The sequence below is a fragment of the Daphnia pulex genome, chromosome 4, assembly GCF_021134715.1.
Source record: "Daphnia pulex isolate KAP4 chromosome 4, ASM2113471v1".
NCBI lineage: Eukaryota > Metazoa > Arthropoda > Branchiopoda > Diplostraca > Daphniidae > Daphnia > Daphnia pulex.
This window is the reverse complement of record NC_060020.1, coordinates 6,278,383-6,299,021: the sequence shown is the minus strand read 5'-3', so window position 1 is coordinate 6,299,021 and position 20,639 is coordinate 6,278,383. Positions and strand designations below refer to the sequence as shown.

General features: G+C 41.8%; 1 protein-coding gene and 1 long non-coding RNA gene across 2 annotated transcripts in view; one reads left to right on the top strand and one right to left on the bottom strand.

Moving 5' to 3' along the window:
- Positions 1-20,639, bottom strand: part of LOC124192826 — a 51,055-nt gene that overhangs the window by 16,327 nt on the left and 14,089 nt on the right. Inside the window, exons 3-4 of the mRNA XM_046586324.1 lie at positions 5,503-5,686; positions 4,723-4,846 (exon numbers count right to left, since the gene is read on the bottom strand). Of these exons, the coding sequence (XP_046442280.1) occupies positions 4,723-4,846; positions 5,503-5,686 (308 nt within the window). The remainder of the gene's footprint in view (positions 1-4,722; positions 4,847-5,502; positions 5,687-20,639) is intronic.
- Positions 8,429-18,940, top strand: LOC124192830. Its single transcript, XR_006873858.1, has 2 exons — positions 8,429-8,471; positions 18,662-18,940. It is a non-coding gene; the product is annotated as an uncharacterized LOC124192830 (long non-coding RNA).

Sequence of the window (20,639 nt, the reverse complement as noted above, 5' to 3'; positions counted from 1 at the left end):
TTGCGTATTTATCGTCTCATCATACTGATTTTAGAACAAGTATGTTGATAAAGAATAAGTACGTTGATCAGTTTTATCACTAAATATTTTTAACTTTGTTGAGACTTGAACCATCCATTACTGAAGTTGAATTCCAATTGCTAACAACCCTGGTATGAAGACTATATTAGAAGAAGCAAATCGTTTGATTTAATTACAGTTATGGTTAATGAAATGGACTCATTTTTTCGTTGCAACTTCTTTTTTCGTTTTTTTGCTTCGTCTGTTTTTCAAAAGGATCTATCGATGAGATTCTCTCGACCAGAACAAATCAGTGGGTTGATAGACGACCAAAATAAGAAGAAAGGGATCAAACGGAAAAGGAAAAACAAAACAAAAAAAAGGAGCAATCGTTTTTTTAAGAGAAGAAAAAAAAGGAAGAAACAACCAAAAAGAGAAGAGTGAACGCATCCGCTAAATGACTCGAGGGCGGATGGAAAATACGGTAGTAATAAGGGGGATTGTGAAAGCTATTTCCCGTGGGAAGTAACTGTAAGAGGCGTCTGCCCGTATGTTTGTGTTGAAGACGAGGTCCTACCACCAGCGTAACGAATAAAAATGTTCATCATCATCTTGAATCTGTATAAGGACGAAAGCAGTGGATCAGAAGCAAAACAAAAGCTATGCGGACAACAAAATAAAATAATAAAGATTTTCCTTTATTGTTTATAGTTTTTGAGACCAACAAAAGAGACTTTGCTGGGACAGAAAGTTGCGATTCAGAACCATTCAGGACTATTTTTTTCTTCTTCTTCCCAATCGACACAGAAATAAGGAGACAGACAGCAGAGAGAGAAGCTCAGACATAAAAATCAATTTTTTAGTGCCGTTTTATTTTTTGCTCGTTTCCTTCTCCACACAATATGGGCGACATTGTTTGTGAGAATGATATTTGGCTGGCTCGTACACGGTTTTTTTTTTGTCAATTCTATACATGGCTTTATAGCAGAGCATCGGATGAATGAATAAAAGTTGTCAGCTGGCGTCGACGCTGCTGCGCTACTTTCCATTTCCAGTCGTTTAATTTACTTAATGTCCAAAGTTTGGGTGATTTTGATCGTCTTGTTATTCTGGGCCGCCCCCTGCCGTCTGAATACTTAAAAAGCCAAAACCGAAAACTTTCCTTCCACTTCTTAACTACGATCTTAAGTAAATGGTTCTTATAAAAAGAAAAAAAATCAAATCAATCACATGATTCAAGCAGCAGTCGACCGGATCTTGCACGGTCGCATCTCAGCGGAATGAAAAGTATCTCTAAATGGAGTCAAAGAGTTCACGTACTTCTTCGAATCTCGCACGAACTTAATTAACTTGCGGTAATTAGCTAACTGTGAAAAACCACAACATACCTAAACTCGAGTCAAGCAGATAAACGAGACCGACCATGAAGACGGCAAGTAATAAACACGGTCCATTTAAAATACGCATACGCTCCCTTCGTTTTCAACTTAATAAAATAAGTGAAGAGCACAAGGCGGAAGGAAATGACGTTTACGGGAACATCTGTGTGTTTCTCTGTGTTTACTGTGCGGGAATTATTTGCATTTAATGATGAGACAACCTTGTTAAATCAATTTGGGGCTTTCATTGCTAGTTTCTTGTTTAGCTGCGCTTGGCTGTTATTTGTGGAGTGATTATCATCACGCTCGTTCCCGTTACTGTTGAGTGAACACGAAATTTGTGAAAATGAAGCGAGGCGATGGCAGATGGAAAGGGAATGGGTCGATTCAAGTTTAAATCGGTTGCAATTAAAAAAAAATGGTCTGGTTTAAAGTAAATGTCAGACTTTCACCTTCAGAATATTCCGCCCCCCTCCCTCCCCCCAATTTTTCTTTTTCTCGTTTTTTTCTCAACCCACCCTCCCTTTAAATTGCGTCATTAAGATTTGCAATATCCACCACCAGGACGAAGTTAGTGACAGTCGTGACATGGTCAAGTGACAAGGTTAGATTTGCTCTACCGTCAGTTAAGTGAATTTCCTATTGTTCGTGTTGAACTGTGTGTGAATTCGGTAAAAAGATTTACTGCAGTGACTGCATTGTTACACCGGTGCTGTGTTAGTGTGATTGTAAACGGGAAGACGACATTTCAATTCCAATTGCGACATCTAGAACTGGATCGATTTCGTTTCCGGTAAGTCGCGAACTCGCGATTCATTTCATTATTTAAAAAGGTCCACGCTCGCTGTTAGGCTCCATTTGCTCTCCAAATACAATTTTGAGGTAGTATAAGATTGTCTCGTTGAGAGTAAATGAGAAACGCGGTTTGTTTTCGATCGTTCGATCTCGTGACCGTGAGATAGAATAGAAATACCGTAGTACTACCAATCTTGATTGAAGGTTCATTTCTGCAGTCTCCCTAACAATAGCGTTCTATATACAAAGCCAAATGGAAGCTCATGTTTGCAGATTGCACTGGCTATACAGTGTGTCAGTACTATTCCGCTATGAAGTACATTGGTTTATTTGATTAAGGCTACTTGTAATGTAGGAGCTCGGTGGCTCTATCCTCTTCTCAACAACAAGCGCAGATGGACATTTCTGCTTAACGAGAAGATATGTCTGGTTCTTCCGGTAAGGACATCACAAAGAGGCCAGTCATGTTTGCGAAATGACCAGCTCTTCCCGCATTATTGGATTCTGATGGTTTCCGTCTCTTATTGTCCGTTCCTGTTGTGCATTGAGTACTTTTGATACAGATCTGATTTTACCATCGGCATCTATCCTCTTCTCAATCATCAATAGAGCTAGATGTCGGCTAGATGCATGTTTTCCAAAGATTGCAGCCCCTATCGTCTAATTGTGGAAGCATCAGTCGTAAATTACTGGTGGATTCTCACAAGTGCGCTTACGGGTCCAACGTTAGAGCCTTAAGTTTTTTCCTAATGATCGCCATTCTCCATGTCTTTAAATTTGTCCCACTCTTGTTCAGTCAAATTGAAATAAGAAATCCTAAAGGAGCTTGTTTCGACCTTCCACCTAAAGTGGTTTGCAACCAGCAGGTCTATTATTGCCATTGAGTGTGCACCAATGCGCCCTTTCCGCACCCAACTTCACATATTGTCTCATTCTATTGTTTGCGCGGATGGCGGATGCCTTCGCTCTCAGCTCTCGTTGAGAGAGTTCTTTGGCTCTAACGCCATGCTCACACCACGGATGATAATGAAGAAGGGGATGGATATGTTGAGGAGGGTAGTAGAAACTCGAAGGCCGACCATAATGAGTCCCGGCTCTTTCATTTTCTTTATTTCTCCCTGTGTGCTCTTCTGTCTGAACTGCCAGCCAGAAAGCGACTCCACGCGATCCTATTCTAGCTGTCTCGCCCCAGCTCCCTTCGTGCATTTTTCAAAACTGCTGTCTAAGACGAGAAACCACAAAAAGAAAGAAAGAAGGAGAAAGAAAAGGGACCCATCCAGCATCAGTTCTCAATCAGTTTCCATCTGCTGACTTCACGTCGCCCTTAATCTGATTGCCACCCGTCCGAGATATTTTTGTCGGGATTTTATCATGTATACCCTCCTTTTGATATCTGTGACTTCTTTATTCTTTTTCCCTTCTCTACTACTCAGCTTTTTCCTTCATTAATTCTTTCGCCCCATAACCGATCAAATGAATCGTGATCAGCGTCCCTGGTCGCGCGGTTAAATCGATAATGATGACATCTTCTAGCTCACATCGGGAAATTATATTCTCTTTAGACTCGAAATGAAGCCTTCTATCTTGTTTCCGCCCTATCTTTTTTTTTTATTATTTGGCTTTTTCTGGCCTGCAGCACATATATATGTGACAGTGTCGTGGAAAACGGCCACAGAGTTGAACCTGTGTATAGATAATGTCACCAGAAAGTCTCTGCACGCCCAGTGATTTAACGATTTAATAGAAAAATAACCGAATGATGGACCGGTTTATTTTTCTATACAGAGTTTGGCGTCCATATAGCTTGCTCTGGGGGCAGTTGGCGTTGTCAGGTTTCATGATGATTGAAAAAAATAGTTGATAAATGAAAGCCCGAAACTTGAATTGTGATTTCTCTGAGTCGGCCAGCAAAGTCCATTCCGAAAACTTTGATGCTCATAAGTTTTCTTTTCCGTTTTGTTATACATCTACGCATCAACTGTGGACTATTCTTCATTTGCCTGCATGGTTTACCTCCGTAAAAGCTTTTTTTCTTTTTCTTTCCATCATTAAAAATCATAGACCTGTCGTCATTATTTAGCGTTTCCGAGCATTTCATGGATCAACTGAGCTCGGTTCGTTCCTAGCTGCAACCATTAACAAATAAAATTGTTTCTCAGCGCGAACAATCGTCCCTATATGTTCGATTTTATTTCTCTATCCAATTGTCTGCGATTCTCATATCCTTTCACTTATTCACCATTTATTTTTTATTTTCTCGATGCAATACTTCATTTTGGCGAATTGTTTCTTGTACGTAGGCCTATAATAGAAAGCGAATCCAGGGAGAAAGTTGTTGGATAACTTTTACTTAGCAACCAGATTACTTTACGCTGTAGTATATAGCCTTAGTAGTAACTATGTCTTCTGGAAATAGTTCTAAAAATGTGAAACAGGAAATTGAAATCCTCTGCGCAATAACTATCAAACTAGTGACAAGTTTGGAAAGTTTGAAATTTATAACTCGTGATGCTAGATTTAAAAAAAAGGGTGTTTCGGTGAATCTTACCTTTGTCGTCCTGAATTTGCATTTGTCCGAGGCGGCGAATATGTTGAGCTGAGTATTGCCAGATTTTTGCGGGCACTGGTCGATGTCAACTCTCCTTAAATCAATGTCGATACCGCTTGTCCCTCTGTCAAAAAAGATTAGCGTTACGAGGTTTATGTACAACAACAACAGCGGCACCATCATCTAGTTAGTATAGCAATTAGCGATGAGTAATATCGTTTCAGTTTCGTTGCATTATTAGCGAGGTAATCTGTAGATTGGTCATAAAGATGGCAAACACGGCACCATAAAGCTATCGACCATTGGATACGAGCCAATTGTCTTTCTCACCAAAAGCCCCCCAGTTGACAATGGCAAAAATGTCATTATTTCTCTGGCTGTATACTATGGCACAATTGAATATGACGAAGATTCCGAATAAATGGCCGAAGGTTGTCGATATCGGGCGTCTGAAAGACGTGCGCTGACGAACTCTCTTTCACTCGAGCCCAGCCACCTATTTTTTCCGGCCTCTCTTGTCAGCTCTTTCTTCTGTTGTTGTGAGTATTCTATAACTTGCTCCGTCGACGATTTGTTGCATTTCTCTCTTTTCATTCGACCAGTTATTTTTGTAACACATTTATGCTCTGCGTCCGTGTGGTTTGGCGGAGTCAGTCTATATTACTCTCGGTTTTCTGGCGCTAAATTTAGATCATTATTCTTTTCCAAACGGACATCAAATGACCACCTATGTGCCGTTGGCGACCGGCAATCTATATCCTGTTGCTGTGGCAAACTTACTTGAAAAAATAAGTTCCATTTGCGAAGCCGAAAAATGGAACGGTGTAGGTCATCATCCAGATGTTGCCTCCGCCGCAGTCAAAGTAGGGCTTACTCCATTTCCCGTCTTCGTAGGAAACCGTGAGGATCTCGTCGTCGAAGCGCTCTGTGTGGGCCGTCTCGTTCGCCGTGTACGTATGATATGCTACAGAATGTCAAAAGTTGAGTCTTTGTTAGGCATATGATGAATAGCATTAAACTGTTTTTTTTCGAGGAACTTTATTCATTATTAAGCAGCGGATTATCTCCAACCATTTTTTTTTTGAAGAGTTGAATTGCTTTTAGAAGGTTAATGCTCGAGACTCGTGTAATCTTCAAATTATTGAATTTTTATGACAGGAAAAATTCTAACTTTTCTTTTTCGTTGCACATAATTCAACCACGAACTCACAAAAAAAAAGTTAGATGTAACCAGAGGATTACTTTGCCGAATCGATCGCTGAAATCCGTTCGTTTTTTTTTACATTTCTAGGCCAGCATCTCCCAGAGGAAAGAAAACCTATATACACATTAATACAGTTAATACAGCAGGCATTTCTATCCTGCAACTCCAATAGCTTGCTCGCCTCATTTACTTTCTTACATCTCTTGTGATTTATGGGAGGTCTAACTCGAATCCCGACACTCTTACATATATATACATTTCATTGTGTTTCTCTCGCCTCAGTTATACGATCCTGTGACCAACACGGCGTTCAGTGTTTTCTTCTTCCTTCCTGCATCCCTTGACTTGACTCTGGGTCGATAAGTGAGTGAAAGACGACGACGATCGTACGTGTTACCACTCGTATTGTCTGGGAGGAGCAGCAGTACAGAAACTGTGGAAATCTTTTTTTTATCCAGCATCCAATTCACCGGGTTATACTCAGCACAGCCTGTTTGGATGTTTTTTTGTATTTTTCTTTTGTTTGATTTATTCAATCGTAGCTTAACATTTCCCCTTAACATCGTTTATATAATCTGCATTTCTACGATATACCTAGAACGGCGAACGAATGAATTTCTTGAAATTCCCATTGACTTAGTTATTATTTCCGGTACGTATACCTTACAGTGTTTCGTATAAATAATTACGTTTCCTATGCACCACCGTTTCACGAGAAAGATGTTTTTTTTCTCAAAAATATTTTTCCTTTTCATTGATTGAATTTTACGTAAAAATCTTGCTTTGAAATTCGCAATCCTTAAATTCTTGTTCCTCCAGTCATTAGTCCAATATTTAACCATTTGATTTTCCTGTTCGTCTATACAGTCATGCAGGCCTGGCAGGCCTCCTACCAATGATTATTGCCATCTAAAAATGGGTTTCTCAGTTGCCGTTGCTACGTCGGTGTATTCTCTTTATACTTTTGAGTTTGGCGGTGTCTTTTGAATTACCAATTTTTAAATGTGAACTGACACGAAGACGTTCGCAGAAGTGAGTAAGTGGGTTTTCCTGGGAAGTCTTGTTGCATTTGTAACAAATAGAGCACTCGAGTCGGGCACGGACATTGTCAGGTTGGTGACACTAACCGGATTGTCTATACGCTACATGTTTTCCATAGCAATCTACCTTAGTGCCCGGTTTTATTCTGCTGTCTCCTAGGAATCGATCCCGTTCCCTATATTCCTGGAAAGACACAAGTACTAGGCTAGACCGTGCGCGTAGGGAAGATCAACAACTAATTTCTCGGTTTCTATGTGCGTTATGTTCGTTTTATTCGCCCAGACGTAAAGCCAACCTGGCTTAACTTTAACATAGTAAAACCTGGCCGGAAAACCGTAAATTCAGTTATTCCCTCTTGGCTTACAAGCGGGGTCCTGGGGGGTGTTATTAAGACGGGTTTTGTGCAAATTTTTATTTGGATCTTGTCCATTCAGAGTGGGATCAAATTTGTTGTTACGAACAATTTGATTTGAGAATAATCCGGATCCGGGGGCGGGGTCTTACAGCTACAGGGGAATTAGATTCCAAAAAGAAATAAATTTGATTTCAACTAAAATTTATTCCCTCAACTTATTCCCTTGTCGTTTTTGAGCGGTCTGGATTCTGAAGAGGAGTTTGATTATTATCATTTCTAATTTCTATATTCTATCTATTTCTAATTTGATTTCTAATTTCTATTAGCATGCTGATTAGATGAAAATTGGACAAGTGTCGTACTGTCGTCTGCTTTCGTCTAGTCGGTTTAGTTTGTTTGTTTTTTTTCGAAAAAGTCGGAGACATTCTTATAGATTTATTTGTGTTTGTTAACCGTCATGCTCCATGCTGTTTAGCGGGTAAATATAACTAAGAATACAAATAAAATTATTGTGGGAGCTATAGAAGAGTTAAACCTGTTAACCCAAATTTGTGAAATGTTCCTGACTAGCATTAATCATGTGATTGCCCTGTCGATGCATGGCAGTTTGTTTGTACTATGTAACATTTTTATTTTTTGCAGATTTGAGGCCAGAACCAGCCATCATAACCACACAATATGCAAGTTTTACTTGTGCAGGTGTTAACCTGTCACCAGCAACAATCTCAGGATCATCGCTTGGGTAATGATTTCCTTTACTTTCATTGACCTGTGATCTACTAGATATTTTAATACTGTATTACAAGTAAACCTTTAATTCTCCCATTTATTAAGAATTAGGGTTTATTACCCAGTCTCATTTTGAACTTTTCCTTACTTGTTGTTTCTGTCAATATTTTTTCGTAATCCATTTTCTATTTTTATTTAGATAGAAAGCAGCCCTGTCAACTGAATGTGGCATTTTCAATCGAGTTACAGATCTATCTTTTTTCCCTTTCTTCAAATGTCCTCGTGTATGCCCATGTGAATGTGGGTGTATTCACGAGGACACCCTTTTACCCTATCCCGTCTGGTGACTGGTGATATTCAACTCTTCAGCGGATGGATGGAGCAACTGTAGATGCCTGGCTGTATTTCCCAGGCATAAAGGTAGAACAAAATTGATCTCTATTCTTCCTTTTTGGCAATTTTTGGTGGCGTTGATTGTAAATCGTTACGTAGTCACGGAGTACGTTTATTCCTGAGCTAGGCGGTCGACTGCTGCAACTGTTTTCTCTCTCCGTTTTTGTTTTTTCTCAGTAAGGGGTCACTAAAAATCTCATTTAACGACTGCAGATCAGGCCTGTTTTTGTAGTACCTAACAACTTTTTCTGTGGGTAAACCATCACATTCGAAAATATTTTAACCTTAAACACTTCAAGCAAAGTGCAACGAAGACAATTTTTTTACCAAGAGGGACCTGCCGCCACACCGGCACCTCCCCGTTGTTTGCAAATCAGTGGGCTTCGATCTTCTTTCCAACAATCCTAAGCTCGCGAATGTAGCGCAACGACATCATCTGAACGTGCTTCGTTTAACATTCACTCCAGAACGTTATCTAAAGTATATTACTGGACAACAATCAATCAGTTCGTGCTCAATTTTGTCTGGTTTGCCCATTTTTTTAAAAATAATTTTCTAGCTCATTTCAATGCGTGTTTGTTTCCCTTTAGGGCAGCGCTGCCTGTTCGCTTGTTGATTGGACAAACACTTTGCAGGGAGAAAAAAAGTGAGCTAACGAGTCGGTCAGGAAATGGGCGCCACAAAATTGTCTTCCTGTTTCCTCATTGCTCGTCACTGCTGTTTGCGGGGGTTGGGAGAGTAGGTAAAGACGCAAAGAAAAAAAAAACAGAAATAAATGTTAAACGATAATAGAAAGGGTAGTTTAGGATGAAAGGGGGATCGATCGGACGTGAAAATGGGAAAAAGGTCTTGATGGGCTTGGAAAAGACCCAACAAGGAATTATATGCCACCCCACCCCGCTCCAACCATCAATTTGCGGTAGCTTCGTTCTTCGCCCAGAAACGTCAATTGGTTCCACAAAAAAGCAAAATCAAGCGATTCTCTTAAAAGAATAGATTCTACGCCCTTCGGACGCGCCAGTCAAGTGTTAGCCGCCGCCCGTCTCATCTCTCGTTAGATCGGCCCCTGCGCATTAATACACAACAGATCCGTCCGCCTTCCAGGTGTTGTCCTTCACAGACCATCAATCACTAATGTTCTTGAAAGCATTTGGTTAGCGAGTTTATGGGGAGGGCTAGAGGTTATCAGGAGCGCGTCGTAGCTCGAGCAACATCCATAGTTTGTCTTGTCCGAACGCTTGTCTATCTACGAAACTACACGAAAAGGGATACTATTTACTGTGTGCAGTGTGTGTGATGTTTTTCGGTCAAACACAAGCTGGCCTTCTAAAACCAACCCAAGATTGTAGAGCGGCCGGGGTTCCCATCGATCGTTCCTTCCTTTTTCTCTCTTGTTGTAACAGCATTATATCGTACCTACTATACACGCACAACGCATAGAGCAGCCAGGCTTTATATTTCCAACACAAGCTAACAACAACAACAACAACATGTAGATCAGTTACTGTTGTAAACAGTGTGTCGCCATTTTACGTGAACATCGAGCGTGTTGTTGTTATATATTCCCTTGTTGGCGCTATATGGCAGCAGCCTGCACTTGCGTCGGGAGGTCGTTGCAGATAATCGAGTTCAACATTTGCTCTTAGCTTCTAACACGGTGAGCAACCAACTTCCAACATCGCCGGCGATATATATTTAGGTTGTATGGCTTTTGGTAGACCAGTCAACCAAAAACAAATACATCCAGCCCCTTTTGATCTTTGAACCATCAAGTTTTAGGCAAGGACTCAAGAACATAGGGTTGCCTACGTAATAATGAAGGGATATTTGATGCCCGTTTTTGTCCATCACGTTGATACAGCGACCGACAAAGTTTGGTTGTTTAGCTTTCCTTTGAATTTGATAGCAACTCGGAAGAATCAACAAGGCGCTATACTCTGTAGCTTTTTTAAATATGTTCTTATAGATCTTTTATGGATAGCCCTAGGTTGCTATACCAACTGAACTGCCTTAGTCTCATTCAACAAACATATGGAAACAAATATGTGTTTACATATAGAACTTTGACGTCGGCTGTTTCAAGTTTTAATTTGTGTAAAGAGGGCGGGCACGCGGACACGAGGGATGAGATTGTTGTAAGTGCGAGCCTCTCCCCACATATTTGTCGTCTCTTCTATTTTTCATTTCGGTTTTACAATTCAAACAGTTATTTGATTAAGTGCTGAAGTTTGGGGCTATAATTATGCATATCTGCGTCTCCCCGATTCCGCCATCTGCGCTGCTCGAATTTAGTTACGTAAGAATTGATCTCTCAAAGTTTTACCTAGGCAAAGGTAACCTGCTAAAGTTTCTAATTAAATTTCAAAGCCTAAAGTCCTGCGTATTTTTACTGGAAGTTTTTTTTTCCCAAGAAGTGAAAGAAGAAATCATACTTTGTAAAACTTCTTATTTTTTTCTTATTAGTTAACGTGTAGCCTTTTTTGCGAGTTGTTTCCATCGATACCAAACTTATGTCTACCAAAGTTGATTTCTTTTTTCTATTAAAATGAACACCGGTTGTATTGCAAGCTTTGGCCTACTCATTATAGTCAATTTTTTTTCCCGTGATCTTTTTGCTCTAGTCATAACTGAATAACGGATTGTGACTGGAAAAGTGGCTAGGTCTCTTTTGGTTTTGGTTGCCACAAATTCGTTCGATTCTCGTATACGAAAAAAAAACCCGGCTTGTTTTTCTTTTTCTTCCTCACTATTTACCGCCATTCGGCGAGGGAGAATGTCTCCCGGTATCATTAGGGTGGAAAAAGGACTTTCTCCTTCGTTTTCCATCACTGTGCGTTTGAACGCGTCTGTCCGCACTCCAACAATAGCCGTGTTGTTTCGACTCGTGGATAACGTGCTAATGCGATAGCTGCCAGAGACTAGCACGACACAACTTGTGTCACTTAAGTAGCGTTTGATCGATTTATCGGGTGAACACTGCCGCGCACTGCTCTGAATGACTCCGTTTGAAAAATTCTATCCCATGATTTACCTGGTCGAGATATCGGACAGAACTCAATCTGTTAACGTCTAAAAAAAGTTTAAATTTGATAGATTTCATGTTTTTTAAATTATTTAATGAGGCAAATAATAACTTTGTGGCTTTTGAGAAGCTTGTCTCTTAAACAGGCCAGAAACATTTAATCTTAAATTGAACCAGTTCATCAATTTTTAGATATAACCGATTGTGTTCCACTGATTCTTTTTCTCATTTGTGGAGATCAGACGGATGGTTAATGACAATCGGAAAGAGACGGGAAGGAAAGAACAATACATTTTGAGCACGGAACGTGTAGGCCCCGGCCTCTCTGTTTACGCTCACTTCGCCCACGACTGTTAGTGGATCAGCAACAAGCTAAAGTGGTCCGTATAGCTTCGGTTACACGTCCATCAGTCACCCCCTATAGACTGAAAACAAAATAAAGGGAAACTTTGTCTCGATGCGTCGCACGGAGCCCCTTTTATCGGCTGGGAAAAGTACAGGATCACGCGTTCGAACGCCCGGTCGATGACCCACCCCGTCAGTGTAAACAGTGCGCTTAAAGCTTAGCGGTTGTTTCTGACATGTTGGGCTCGCTGCGGAATTTACGCAATGTAGAGTACTATATAGTTCTCATTTGTTGTGAATTTACGACGAAATCGCTAGAACTAGGGTGTATATTGCGAACGGTACTGAGAGGGTGGACATCAAATGCCTGAGATTGCGCAATAGCCCAATCGGATGTTTATTGGATTTTGGGCTTTGATTTTTCAATGTTCTTTTCCGTGCTGGCAGTCTGTATATTGCTGTTCAATATCCTATAGATTCGGTGGCCTATTATTGGGGTTCATAAAATGCCAACAAAATCAAATGGAAGGCGGAAGTCCTTATTCAGTATTTTATTTCCGAAATTTTTGACTGGTGAATCAGGCCCGACAGCGTTATGAGAGCCAGGGCGAGACGAGCGGATGAAACTGGAGTTAACTCCGCTTTAAAGCTCACGCCATCCTTCCATTCGACGAATGTGATGGTATTCAGTTAAATATCGCCAAGTTTTGTAGCTCTGCGCTACATTATATAAGCACACATACGGTAAAAGCAATTAGCATTCAGGTCTTTATTACATGCAATAGCTTCCCAACTGGTCGAAATTCAGAACAAAACTGTGTGAATTCTAAAAAGGAGTGAATGCGGCCATTGGGTGCGCGTCTACAGGAAATCGATCGCGAGTTTTTATTTGATTTTTTCCCCCCTTTGCGTTCGATTCAATTCTATAGTGATCTCCATGAAACCGAATCGAAAAGAAGCAAGTCATCTATACACCTCGAAACTCTTTTCGTTCGTGCCAAAATGGAAGAGGGGGGCCAGAAATAAAAAAAAAGGGGACTACTCGCTGGATGAGAACCCACAGCGAGCAGCACCGTCGTCGATTCTGTTCAAAAGCGAAAAAGCCGTACACTATAAATTGGCGCAAACCCAAGAGCCAAAGAAAAGAAAGTGCCCTGTGACCCGTCGAACGATACCGGCCCGAGTTCCGAGTATCCGAAAACCCGCAGAACAAAGTCAAAGGAAGAAATTAAAATGACAAAAAAAGAAAAAGAAGAAGAAAAAAAGTGAAACCTTTTGATCGTCGCCGTTTTCTTCATCAGAAACCATGAGCTGCTGACATACATTGGGAAGGGTTCAAGTTCTTTTTTGGTCCAACCTTGGTAATGTGCGGCAGCAACTGTATCATATAGCTAGCGCATGTATCGGCGTGATTTATAGAGTCTAGGAACTAGGTTAATGACGATTCAATGGCCATCCAGCAAGCAAGCATAGCGGCATTCTTTTAATGGAATTGGGTAACGCATTTTTACCGTGACACCATAAGTTGTTGGGGAGGCCCGTCACCGAAATTTATGGCCCTGGGGTTGTCACCAATATTTTTATGTCCCTCCCAGAGTTTTCCTGCCTCTATAGTAGTAGTCATCGCCGACTCGTGACATTATTATTATATACCTCGAACGGCTAAAAAGGAGAGTGAGAGCCTTTGGAGTCTTGGACGTATTTTCAATAAAAATGGCTACGTATAAAGCCCTGTTGGCTCACCGAAATCTACTTGTCTTTTTTTTTTTGTTTTTATCCCATTCAAAGGGAAAAGAGAGAGAAAAAAACCCTGCTTATATAACGATCGTGATGACAGGAGAAGAGCCCCCCGGCAGTGTGATTGATGTGGATTTACCTTAATACCATATAGGACGGTTTTGCTGTGTTCATAAAGGGCTAACTCTCGGATGTCAAAAGTTGCCTGGAACCGTACGGCGCGCACACAGACCTCAAACTTTCTGAGATATTCGAAGATGGAACTTGTTCCCTATGCTCCCGTGTATGTAGGACCACTATAAAGCTTGTTTTTGGCTCCTGCTGCATTAGAATCTGCTGGATAGTGACAGGCCGGTGAACACTCCCGATTTAGGCCGCAGCTCAGAGCGATCGCTCGGTTGAGCGTAAAGTTAGAAGGTGAAATCTTCATCGCTAGATTATTAAAAAACAAACAAAAAACATTTCTCGTCTTTGATTTGTTCTTTACAACCTCGATTGTGATTTTCTCTTGTAGAAAATAGAGAGAGACTGAGAGAGCAGCCAATCAGAAGCAATCAATCGATTAAGAAATGTTTTGATTAAAAGACGATGTCTGGAGGGGGGATTAATAATAATAAGGAGCGTGCTCTATTTTTTTTTTTCATTTTTACTTTTGATTCTTTTCTCTTTCCTGGTATAAAATTCGTTTCTTTTTTTCCCCCTTATAATTTGTAGACTGGTGGGGGCGATCACACGGAGTCTGATCTATTTGTGCGACCCCTCTTGCCTCCTTGTCTCCCTCAATAAGGTAGATGCAATCAAGGTTAATCAATCTGGCATATGTCTTCCGCTCGAACTGTGAAACGCACTGATTGATGATTTTTTCCCCATCAAAGGGGGGCGATTGGGAGGCAAGCGCGACGTGCCCTATCTGACTTGAGACATATCCCGTCGCTCTCACGCTTCCCATACTTGCAGCAGCCACATTTCGTTGTCTTATTCTCTCCCGAGCTGAAGATGGGGACCAGCACCACAGTATACATATACAGACTCGCTCTTTGCACGATCGATCCTCTTTTTCTTTTCTTTTTCTTTTATCCACTCTTCCAACCTTCATTGAAAAACACGCCCTTTCTTCGTCGTGCTTTTCCCCCTTGATATATCTACTGCTGCTGAATAGTTCCGTTCATAAAGTGCTAAAGCAAGCGGGACTGCTGCTGCTCTACTGCTGTCGAGTCTATCAAATGTGAGCAAGAGCAAGTGGGTTGCAATAAGTCTTGTCCAGGCAGACGGGAAGTAGTAGGTAACACAATACGCCAGCGATGGTTTGGAACGCGATATAAAAGAAGGACGTTATCTAATGAGCTAGTCAACGGGAGACAGACAAAGGGGAGTCTGGGGGCCCTGGCTCCTTATTTGGCATTCAAAAATCAAGATGGAAGTACTATATGTTTAACTATATATACAGGAGGAAGGAAAGGATGGAATTTAATGGTTAGCCGCCCAAGTTAAAGCCTTTTCTTGATTCAATTTCCCGAGTAGGACTTTTAGCAGCCAAGCAGCTCAAGCGGCAGGTTCCAATCAATTCTAGTTCACTGCTGGTTCCATTGTGTGTATGGGCTAGATGTGTATTGCTATGTGCCGGGGATCTGTAGTAATAGTAATACTGGCCGTCCTGTGTACCACTTTTTCGCCTTTTTCTTCCTGTATACACGCCTCATCGAAGCCTGTCAAAAGAAGTGTTGTACTGGAATGTAATATGTGCTCGCAGTGGACGCAGTCCTATATATATTTGTTGTCGTCACGCTCGCCACTCGCCTTTTTTTCTTTTCTCTCTTTTCCTCTCGGTGGCGGTTCATATCTCGCGGCCGACACAACGGCCGCACCGTTTCGGGTGTCCCTCAAAACGGTCAGCCCCGGTCATTTCTGTTTGATAATTCGCTTGGATGGCGAGAGGCCGGGCGAGAGGCAGTCGCCATCTAAAATTCAGTTTGTCTTGGTCTATAGCTATAGTCCCCCCCACAACTTTTCGTATATATATAGACAGAAATATCAAAGAAATGGATGGGCCACAGCTAGAAAATGAAAAAAACACTTATTAAGGGAATTGCGGCAAGTTGATGTTGACTTCCGCTCGTCAGAATGAGCGAGCTTTGCATAATTTGGCTTCAGGCAACGTAGAATGTTAGGTCGATAGAAGTTAGACGATAGAAGTTGGTCGGATAATAATTTATTGAAATAGAGTCACTTCTGACAGCTGTACACGTCGCCACTCGCCACTCATCGGATGAGCGAGTCAACACGGTCATTGATCGCGCGGCTTGCCGCTCTTACACGGAGCTGTTGGATGTTATACAATATCGTTTTGCTCATAGCCCGCGCAGTGCATATATGGCAAGGAATGACCTGGATAACAATATAATTGATTTTCTATAAATATATGTAATCCCTTTACAAATCCCCTGTCCACGTGGGTGTAGTTAATTTCCAACGAATGTTTGGTTGTATCTCTTCCGAGAAGAAAAGAACTCACTAAATTCGCTAATGGTGGAACACAAAACTGTTGGAGCAGTTTATTTCCTTCGCGTTTTTCTTTTTTCTTCGTTTTCTTCTTGTACCGTCGCTTCGCATTCCCGTCACGACGGAAGGAGAGTCCTCTCTAAATGGTTCGTCAATCATCCAACGAACCAATCAATCTACTTTTTTCTTCTTTTTTATAATCGTCGTGATGATTTGACGGTCGCGGTCTGTCATTTCCTTTCTCCCTTTTCTTTCTTTTTTTTTTTTTTTTTTTTTCGGTTGCCTCCACCGACGACGACGTCTTCCACCCCGTTTGGAATGTCCCTGACATCCGGCTCGATCCCGGTGTATACACCATTGAACGTACTGTGTCCTCCCCCCCTCCTCGCCACCCCCTTATCGTTCGTCGCCGGGTGGGTCTTTTCTCATCCGGAGCGAATAGAAAAGAAAAGGAAGATGCAATAGAGCGTCGTGGAGTTTGTCAGGTCGAAGGAAAATAAATAAAATCGAACGAGCACAGATGACAACCAACCCCCCTCCACCCAAAAAAGAGAGCTTTCCCATTTATTCGACAATGTCATCCGGAATTGTAAGTAAAAAGTCCCCAGACACAGCACGGGGAAATTCGAATTACGTCTATATCTTCCCCCCCCCCCCTCGCTGTTTTTTGTTCCTGAAATTTTCGACGTCGAGGGCGTCGAAAGTCTTGCGCAACTGATCTCTCTTTGAAAGAAAAAAAGGAGGGTAACATGTTGCCCTTTGGGCAACACAATATAAACACGAGATCGTCTATTTTCATTATATTCCAGCTATTATTCCCTATATTCCATAGTTACAGGCAGTGGGCTGGCCATATATATTATATTACATTTTTTTGTTTTATTCTGAAATCTAGAGCAGCTGTCTATACAAATTGGATTCGACAACATAGACACGTGATTTTTTTCTTCTTTTTAAAAAAAATGTTTTATGGGGAAAATGGGCCCGTGGGCGTGGGTGTTGTGGGCGGAAGAGTGTCGGAGACAGGCGCAACCCATCTGATTATACTTTGTTTGTCTAACCTTTTAAGGTTTTGACGAAAAGGAGAAAAGAAACAACAAAAACGGTCGCCCTCGAGTCCAACTGTTCGTACCGTATCCCTCCGGAGAGTGCGAATAAAGCGGAGGAGAATGTTGTTTGAGAGAGATTTGACGACAAGAGAGAGAGAGAGCCGCGAGTAAAAGAGTAAAAGCAACCAGCAAACGGGTTTTTCATGGGCTCGTTGTGACCGACGAAAAAACTATAGTCTCTCTCTCTGCTGTGTAATGTGTGGCAGAGCACAGACAATGCCCATAAACGGGCGATTTATGTGGGAGCTCTCTTATGTATGCATTTGAAATCTCCCGCCTCCAACGGAGGCCAGCAAATCTGTTGGAGTGAATTGGTGGGGCGCTCTTTTGTCACACTTTTCGGTGTATCTTCCATCTTGAACCGATGGCTCCATTTACCAGGACGTTATTGACTAAATTCCATCCCCGTATACAGCTTCTTCTTCTCCCTCCCATCTGTGATGTCGTACATTTCTTATCGCATTTCCATGCCAACAAAGCAATAAAGAAATGCTTTTGCGCAATATATTTTTGAAGCCTGTTGATTACATTCTGACTGTATATTTTCCAGCATATTCAATTCTGATTGAAATTTCAAACTCTAAGCGAATTATACTATCGTCGCGGTTGAGGCTACAACATAAAGGTACGGCGGGTACGCATTTCCCCTCAAGTTTTGCCTTGTTTTTCTAACTTTTGCGCACGTCGCGATACTTCTTGTATCCACCCGAAAGTACTTAACCATTTTTATTTTTTTTTATTTTTTATCTTCGGTCCATCGTATAGTACTCGCAACTCGAGGTACAAGTGCGTGTGTGACCGCGGCTGCTGTCAAGTGTGTGCGCGTGTTTTGGGATGGCCGCTCGTCGTGAGGTTGAGATTGGGATGCATCTATAATCGAATGGCCGTCGGCCAATGGAAAACTTGCTTTTTCTTCCCTGGGCTTTTTTTTTCTTTTTGTATATGTAGGCTACGCCGTTCGATGGAACGTAATATAGTAACCGTGTGTATGTGTGTGTGTGTATCCCCGGCGATATTTTGATCGTTGCTGCTGCCGCTGGAGCGTTGCTTTCTTTTCGTGAAATGGGTCTCCCGGAGGTTGAGGTCCAGCAGCCCTGGTGGCGGCAACCGGAGCGCCGATGGACTTTGGTCTAGCTTGAATTCACGCCGATGGCTCTCCGCCAGGGTTATTGTTTGCGTCCAATTTTTATAGAGTTAGGCACATCTCCAGAGCTCGACTGAATTCTCTCCTTTTTCTTTTTCTTTCTTTCGCCATGTATAAGGATCCTCATCCATCCGTGACGCAACCGGTAATCAAAACACGCTTCTATGCTGCTACTTCTTTTTTTTTCTCTAGCGCTCTCCTTATAGATTTCTTCCACCCACACGATCTTCTTCCCCTTTTTCTCATAAACACGGGCCGGAAAGAGGCGACCATTATCGTCGGCCATTTTGTCCGTTTCAATTGTAACTGACTCTTATTTATTCGATTTGTTCTTTTTTGCTGCGCTCTCCCCGCGTAAAAGGAGGATTCGACATTTCACTGGAATGACTCTTATGGCGGCCAGAGTGGATCGAACTCATCAAGTCAAGAAATAAGAACGTCGCCGAGAATAAGAGTGCTGCGCAATCCATAACGCACAGTGCACAGTGTACTGTATACACACATAACATGCTGTGTCTCCCGCTCCAACATTTGCGTAGAAATGTTATATTAGCCATCGCCAATGTAAACCAATTTCCCGTTTTCCCTGTTTCTTTCTTGTATATACATTGCTGTAATACATACAGTGCATAGAGTACAACGGTGCGTACGTGTTTGTACTGGAAGCGAACGAAATGGACCGTTGGTCGCGTACCAGATTTTTGTTCGTTTCTAGTGTTTATTGGTCCCGCCCTTTTATGAATTCGGAGAGGGGGCCAAAAGAAAAAATTGTTTTCGATCAAATGTTTCGCTAAAAGACGAATTTACAATTTTGTCATCTTGTTTCTTTTTTTTTGGCTTGGCCGTCTATTGGATATACACACAAGGAAACATCTGGCGAACTGGAAAAATGTTTGCTTACATCTAGCGCGGCATATTGGTGGCACTCTAATTTTTTGTCCCCCCTTCGTTTCATCCTAAAGCAATCTAGTATAGAGCACGAGAACTGTATATAAAAGGGAAGCCGCTTGAGTCTCGTCTAGTATATATAATATTGATTGAATTACGTATATATGTGTAGGGTCCCTCGGCCATTTGCCAGTTGAAAAAGAAAGCACCTTTTGTTGCGTTTTACCGCCGGGTCGTTGTCCCGAGTGATCAACACTCGTTGGTGTCGCTCCTTTTTTTTATTTTTAGAGTTTCACTTTTTTTTCTTCTTCCCTCCCATTTTGTCTTGTTGTATAAGGAGAGACACAGCCGGTGTGTATTTTCTTATCGATCGGAGAAAATACCGCGAGGAGGGAAGAAAACTTTTTACCAAACATATATTAGAAGAGAGGTAGTAAATATATAGTAGAAGATTGTGTGTGTTTCTCTTCTACTCGACGTCTTTTTTTTTCTCTTCTCCTCCCTCGCTCTCCTAGCTAACAACATCCCACATGACTGAAAGGAAAGTAAGCAATAAAGGGAAAGAGCTAAAAAGGAGCTTCAGGAGGGGGTATAGAGCAGGTCGGAGTTGGAGTGAGGTACCACCTGGAGCAAAAGGATCGACAAGGTTTTAGGTGATAACAGCAGCCGCCAGAAAAAAAAAAAAAAACGGGGGCGACGTTATAAAGATCCGGCAGATCATTACGCAACGATGGATAGCTGCTATATCCACCCCCCACCCTCACGTGTGTATATGAGGGAGAGATCCTGCTGCTGTTGTTATATAGAACCGACTTCTACTATATGTGCGTTACTCATCGAGAAAATGATAATGGACGCCCATCTCGATTCCAACCTCTGCTTGTTTCTGTTATTCTAAATGGGAGCCGGAGACCAGTGTGCCATTAACCTCCGAGTCCATTAGACTCTCCTATACACACACACACACTGTGTGTATATTCTAGCAATGGGGGTGCACTAAGAAATATGGCCGTGAAAGATCGAGTCCAAGAAGCTATAATATATAGAGAGAGAGCAGGAGAGACCATTCAGAGATTGTATTGTAGCTTTCCCCACTCCCGAAATGTCGTCCAGTTGAGTGTAATGAATATAGACGGACATTGAGAACATGTTACCGTGATTTCCACGTACCCCAAGACGTCGTTGTCTGTTAAATCCTCCAGGGGAGAGAGAGAGTCAGAGAGTTGTTCTGAAAAGAGAACACGGGGCATGTGGCCAACCCTTTCATGTCACGGGATCAAAAGATGGCTGCGAATTTCAGGTACATTCACACGAAAGAGTGAATGAAAAGTAACGCTGAAATCATTTGGCGCCTTAGATAAAAAATCACTGCTTGTGTGTGTTATTTGAAACCCGGCCGAATAAGAAAGTGAAAAAAAAGAAAAAGGAAAATTGCGAGTGCGTCAGTGCGA